At 43.2% G+C, this 7,109-nt stretch overlaps 1 protein-coding gene across 1 annotated transcript in view; it reads left to right on the top strand.

The window, feature by feature from the left end:
* The first annotated feature begins 7,029 nt into the window (after positions 1–7,029).
* The window catches only part of LOC129408247 (tetratricopeptide repeat protein 30A-like), a 2,824-nt gene continuing 2,744 nt past the window's right edge, over positions 7,030–7,109 (top strand). Inside the window, exon 1 of the mRNA XM_055151386.1 lies at positions 7,030–7,044. Within this exon, the coding sequence (XP_055007361.1) occupies positions 7,030–7,044 (15 nt within the window). The remainder of the gene's footprint in view (positions 7,045–7,109) is intronic.

Consider the following 7,109-nt stretch of genomic DNA (forward strand, 5'->3'; position numbering starts at 1 on the left):
AACAAAACAACTCTTCAAATCGTACCTGTGAATGGACGGAGAGGAGACACGTTAGTCTGGTCACAGCTTGTTTAATTCTGAAGCTGCGCCTACGCCGTGTTCCCCTAGTCCCCACAGTAGCGCTAACGGCACCCTCTACTGGTCGGAGTATGTACTGCACCCAAAACAAAAGGCACGCTAGGAATCATTCAACAAAATAGAGGGGGTGTCTGTTTCCATATAAAAACTTAAATACAGCCTTTTTTCAACCTACTACACTCTTCCCTGCTTTAAAAGATGACTCCGGCATCTTACACTAAGTGTCTCAAGTCAGGTCACACACAGTCTTAAGAAGTCATAGGATAATCTGAATGGTCACTTAAGTTTTTTTTTTTTTCAAGGTCTAATATGTCCATACGGGAGTAGGGTAATAGTACAGGTCAGGTTGAGCTGGGTGATAGGGCATAGGGACCCAAACCAGCATCATATTTGCTTCGGGTCTCCATGCCTGATAAGATGGCTGTCCAAACTGATGGTAAGTGAACATTTCTTTTGGTTTAATGGTTCTGGTGGATCTGCGGACTCCAGTTTCCTCATGTGCATTAGACACATTATTGGACTGTTGTTCTGTTTCCACATTATCGATATTGTCCATTTCAGGTAATTCAACAGCTGGAATTGTGACTAGTGGCGCTGGCCATTGGTGCTGCTTCAAATTCGACAGCTGGGATTGACACAACGGGGTTCTGAACCTCAATTTGTGTGGGTGCACTTTGTTCAGGCACTTGGATTGGTTGAGTACTTTGTCTTTCAGGTTGGAATGCAGGTGCTGTGGCTCTGAGGTCACAGTGTGATTGAGATTGAGTTTTATTTTGAGATATTGCTACATGTTGCCAGTTATACGTGTACTCCTCCTCATCCGACTGTTCAGACTCTGGCTCAGCAGCTTCCTGATTTTGTCTTTGCTCTTTTCTCTGTTTTTGTCTTGTCCGGTTTACGTTCTGATGTTCTTTTTCCAGTGGTAAATCATTGACTGGTAACAGAAGATTTCTGTGTAAAACTCTGAGATTGCGGTCTCCTGTTTCAGCTTGAACCTTGTATACAGGACCATCTCCCATCTTTTCAACAACTCTGTGGATACGCTGTTCCCAATAAGCTCTTAGTTTCCCAGGTCCACCTCGTTCAGAGTGATTCCTGACTAATACTCGATCTCCAGGTTGTAAAGGGATGCCTTTTACGTGTTGGTCATAGTACTTTTTCCCTTTAGCTGAGCTTTTCTGGCTGTTTTCTGAGGCAATTTTATATGCTTCTTGCATACGAGTTGCCCATTTTTCAGCATATTCTTGTTTTGTTTTACAGTCACTTTCAGGTTTAATGTCAAAAAGCAAATCTACTGGTAGTCTAGGCATTCTACCATACAAAAGAAAGAATGGTGAGTAGCCTGTTGCTTCATGTCTTGTACAGTTGTATGCATGGAGAATGTGAGGCAGATGATCTTTCCACTGTGTTTTCTTTTCTTCCTGCAGGGTACGTAACATCTGAAGGATAGTTCTGTTTAGACGCTCAACAGGGTTCCCCTGAGGATGGTAAGGGGTAGTTCGAGAATGGGTTATTCCCGCGAGTTGTTGGAGTCTTTGGAATAGACCATTTTCAAACTCTCGACCCTGATCATGGTGGAGTTTTTCAGGGTATCCAAACCTTGGAATGAAGTCATGGAATATTTTCTCTGCCGCCGTTCTGCCTGACTTATTTTTAGTTGGATAAGCTTGCGCAAAACGCGTGAAGTGGTCTACCAGGACTAGTATATACTCGTAACCGCCTTTACTCGGTTCAAGATGAAGGTAGTCTACTGATATAAGTTCAAATGGGGCACTTGTGGTGATTGAACCCATTGGAGCTTTGTCTGGGACACACGGATGTTTTTGTTTGAGACAAGTGCATTGGCGAATGACATACTCTTCTATGTCGCGCTGCATGAATGGCCAATAAAAGCGTTCTCGAGCTAAGTGAATGACCTTGTCTGCACCTACATGACCCATATCATCATGCAAATATTTCAACACAGTCTTTTTCAGTTTGTCTGGTAGAACTAATTGTTTCCTTTTTCCAGTAAGCCTGTATAGCAGTCCTTTTTCAAGTTTTAGTCTATTCCACTCATGTATTAGTCTCAGTGTTTCACGTGTCATTCGTCTTTTATCCTTTTCATTTGGATTCCATCCTCTTTTTCTCAACTGTATCACTTCACTGATTGACTTGTCCTCTTTTTGTGCAGTTCTGAGATCTTCGGGTGAGATTACGGGAGTACCTTCAGTGTTTGTGTCATTGTCATTTGAGTTTAACTGTAAAGCGGCAACCCATGGTACATCACTGTCTCTCATTGCTTTGTCACCTTGCCAAATTGCAGAAATAACTTCAGGCAGCATTGTCTCCGTGTACTCCGGCAAGTGATCAGACAGTTTAACTGGATATCTGGACAATGTGTCAGCATCAGCATTTGATTTTCCAGGACGATACTTGATGGTAAAGTGAAAATCTGCTAATTCACCCACCCAGCGATGCCCTGTTGCATTTAACTTGGCCGTGCTCAACACATATGTGAGGGGATTATTATCTGTGAATACAGTAAAAGTTGGAGCATAATAAAGGTAATCCCTGAATTTGTCACAGATTGCCCACTTGAGCGCGAGAAATTCGAGCTTGCCGGAATGAAGGTAATAGTTTTTTTCAGCAGGCGTGAGTGTCCTGGACCCATAGGCAATGACACGAAGTTTGTTGTTCTGTTGCTGATAAAGTACAGCCCCTAGTCCTTCATGAGAAGCGTCTGTATGGAGGACGAAAGGTAAGTCGAAGTCTGGGTATGCTAGAATAGGTGGACTGGTTAACATGTCTACAAAACGTGACACAATTGCGCAGTGTTCTTGTGTCCAATTAACAGGCGTTTTGGATGGAAGCTGACCATTAGTGTTTTTTCTTGAACTTGTTAGGTTGGCTTTTAGTGGGCCTATGCTGCACCTCACTTGGACTCTCAACAAGTTTGAATAAGGGTCTTGCTAGCCTTGAAAAGTCCTGAATAAATGTCCGGTAGTAACCTAAGAAGCCAAGGAGAGCTCTAACTTCTCCGACATTTTTTGGTTCTCTCTCTCTGAGCTGGTTAACTGCTTCTAGGTCTTTAGGGTCTATCTGGACACCTTCACTAGTGACAAGACGGCCTACATATCTGATCTGACGTTTAAAAAGTTCACACTTGTTAGGGCGTAACTTAACGCCATGTTCTCGAAGTCTGTGTAGAACATGTCTTAAGTCATTTACATGGTCAGTGAAAGTCTTAGAATAACATAACACATCATCTAAGTAGGGAGAACAACACTCATCTCTTAACCCTTCAAGAACACCTTCCATGCATCTTTGAAAGGCTGCTGGGGCGTTGGTAAGGCCAAATGGGAGGCGGTTCCACTCATATAACCCCCAAGGTGTGGTAAAGGCAGTGAGGTGTTTTGAGTCCTCTTCCACAAAACCTTGGTGGTAGGCACTACCTTGGTCTAATATTGAAAACCATGAGTAGCCCCCCAAGTTATCCAACAGGTCTTGAATGCGTGGGAGTGGGTGGCGATCAGGGATAGTTTTGCGATTTAACCCCCCGAAAATCAACGCACAGTCGTAATGACATGTCCTTTTTTCTCACACAGACCAATGGTGAGGAATAGGGAGAAGTGGATTTCCTAATCCAGCCATGATCAAGTAGCTTCTGAACATAGTCCTTCACTTCCTTATACAACGGCTTTGGAATGGAGTTGTAGGATGTCTGGACTGGCACATTGTCTGTAAGATTTATTTTAAGTTGCAGACTTGGGATGCAGCCAATGTCTGAATCACTTTTTGCAAAGACATCCGACTCCTCAAACAGCATGTCCTTTACAGTCTTTTGTTCTTCCTCATTCAAATGTGACAATTCAACAGGTGGATGCCATCTTTCACTTTTCACATTAGTTTCCTTTGTTTGGCATTTGTCACTGGTCTTCTGCACTGAACTGAGATTGGCAGAACATGGGTTTACATTTGTTTGATGGTCTAAGTTTAGATTGTCTGAAACACTGTTAAGAGGTTTTACTTCTGTAACTTCTTCTAATGTTCCCAAAACAATTCTCTTCGGAAGATAGATGTCATGTTTAGTGATGTTCTGAATAGGGATTTTCACAGTTTTTGTTAAACCACTAGGAACATCTACTAATGCAGGGAACAACTCTAGACCATCGGGACAGTTGTCTGGTATAGTGGGCTGAAATAACATTGCACCTCCTGCTGGCCACTCCCTAACCCTACACCTAATTTCACAGATCTGACCGGCAGGTACCATTACACCGCTTTTGCCAGTTTTGACTGCACATTCGATCCAATTATCAATTGAGGTAGAAACATCAAGTGCAGACACTAAAGCCTCAACCGTACTTGCATTAACACTTAAAGCCTCTTTGAGTAAATCTGTGATATTAGTGTCGGTGTCTTTGTAAGCTTTAATCACTTCAGCAATAACATTACTGCCTAAAATTGGGTGGTTAAGACAGTTCTGAGTGACTATAACTGGTACCTGTATAGTTACAGGTCCATGGTTACTGCTTTTGATCTCAAGTGCCATATCTACCCAACCCTCAAAAGGAACATTACTACCATTCGCAGCAGAAATTTCGAAAGGTTGGTCTGGAAAGAGGCATGTGAGCGGTTGAATGGGAACTGTTGGTAATGTCTCTTGCATCCATGTTTTTCCCACCATTGTCACTTGTGCACCTGAATCAAGTAGCATCTGGATTGGAGCACCATTAAGAGCACATGACACCATACATCTTTTACCTATGAGTTGAGCGAGTTTTTTCTTTGGTGATGGTAGAGTCGACTTTGGCATTGGATTTAGGCTGCTAGCGACTGGGGGCGCTTGGGCTGTCTCGGTCACTGGCTGCCCCTCTCCTGTGACCTTGTTGCGTTTCCCGACACTTTGCGCTGAAGACAGCCTATTGCCCTGTGTCCTGTTTGACCACATACAAAACAATGATGACATGGGTGAATGTTTTGTTGTACACACAATTTGCATCTGCCCCGTGTTTCACCTCGTACCTGTGGGTTTTGTCTCTGGGGGCTAGAGTCAACAGGTTTGGGGTTGCCAGGTGTTCTAGTCATTTGGGCTAGATGTTTAGTCAGTGAGGACACTTGTGCTGTTAGTTCTCTAATAGCATCCTGTTGAGTCTGTCGCTCTTTGTCAACATCATTGTCTTTAGTCTTGTCACCACTGTCAAATGCAGCAACTGTTGCTGTCTTAGTCTTAACAGTTGTACCCAGTCGTTTCTGTCTTTCTGCTTCTTCACTTGTGGACTTAGTGATTTGTTCTAATAAGAGGTCATCACTAACTTGCATGTCATTAAGGAAGGGTTTTAAGTCACGTCTGACATAGTCATTTTTCTCATTTAACCCCTGATAGAGAGTGTGGAGAAAAGTACCTTGTACAAGTTTAACATCATAAGTAAAACCAGTACCAGTTTGTTGTGACTCAAAAAGAACACGTTGTTTCAAGCCCATTACTCGATACGAAAACTGTTGTGGACTCTCTTTGTCTAACTGTTTAGCATTACTTAATTCTTGAAAAAGCTCTGTACTGTTTTTGTCACGAATATGAGAGCGAAGGAACTTCTTAAGCCCATCGACATTTAAATCACATTTGCTGAGTAGCATATCTCTAAACGTACCAGGTTTTGTGATTTTAAGCACACTTCTGATAACCTCAGATTCAGAAAAACCCTCATATAACCCTTCATCAATTTGCTTACACAGGTTACCATAAGAAACATCTGAACCTGTATCTGAAACCTGTCCACCATGGAGCTTAAACTCTCTGCGTGGGAGTAAGCTTGCAACATCACTGATACTCAACACCTGGTTTCTCAAACTGGATGATGGACTTGCCCCACTCAAAGGAGGGCCAACATTTCTGCTCATCTGGCCTGGAGGAGCGGAACTTCTTGGTGGTGTCCCAACATCTCTGTTTTCTCCAGGAGAGTAATCACTGGGTAAGGGGCGAAGTTCGTTGCGCTGAAGTGATGCAGAAGTGACGGTTTCTTCTGGGTAGGTGGTGGGCTGAACAAACGCTGGAGCCGGAGCGATGGTCTGGTCCTCTCTCTGGCTGACAGCGGGACCCTCACCTCCAGGACCTGTTGCAGCTGTAGGTCTCAGTAGGTCGGTGATCAAGTCATCCATATGGAGTAGTTGCGACATGCCTTCATCCTCCAGTGACTTGAGCTTGTCACCCCTCAGGTAATCAACGATGAGTTCATACAAGTCAGTGTCACCTAACTGATCAATGTTAGCAGTGACACTGCCATCATCAATGGAGCTAGTGATGGCTTGGAGCTGGCTTGTGTTCAGACTGGAAAGTTGTCTCTGGATCTGGACGATTAGCGCTCGCCGTGGTGCTTTGGTTGCCATGACGTCTTGATAGTGGTGAACACTCTCTGGATGACACACGTAGTAGGAGCCTTCCCTGAAGTTCTGGACACCTCAAGCGGTACAGGTGCACTCTTCACCAGGCGGTTGCTTTTGCTGCAATCCCGGACGAGCCCCCAATTGTTACCGGCGCCAGCCCTAGGGGAAAGCTGGGCGGTAGCAAGTGGCACACAGTTAAGGTTAAACTGTGTGGCCTAAAGGTGTGGTGTTGCTGTGAATGGACGGAGAGGAGACACGTTAGTCTGGTCACAGCTTGTTTAATTCTGAAGCTCATTGTTATTCATTTCTTTCTCATTTCATTTCGATTGGCTCAATCTCTCCAAAATTATATAATTGACAAAACAATAAATTACATAAGTAAATAAACAAATACTAACAGACAATAAAATAATCCATAAAATGCAAATAAATACATATAGTTTGAAATAAGTCCTAAGCAGTTCAGTAGCGATAACGTAACTGACGTTAGAAATGGGTAGAAATTAGAAATAGTACCAAAAATACATTGCTAATGTTGGCTAAACTCTCTGAAACTTTTTGAAAACCTTTACACAATGAACAAAAATGTATCTGAACCAAGTCTGAGTCAACAAAACAACTCTTCAAATCGTACCTGTGAATGGACGGAGAGGAGACACGTTAGT

Source organism: Boleophthalmus pectinirostris, unplaced genomic scaffold (genome assembly GCF_026225935.1).
Source record: "Boleophthalmus pectinirostris isolate CB_2022bp ecotype Guang Dong unplaced genomic scaffold, ASM2622593v1 HiC_scaffold_16, whole genome shotgun sequence".
NCBI classification, from domain to species: domain Eukaryota; kingdom Metazoa; phylum Chordata; class Actinopteri; order Gobiiformes; family Gobiidae; genus Boleophthalmus; species Boleophthalmus pectinirostris.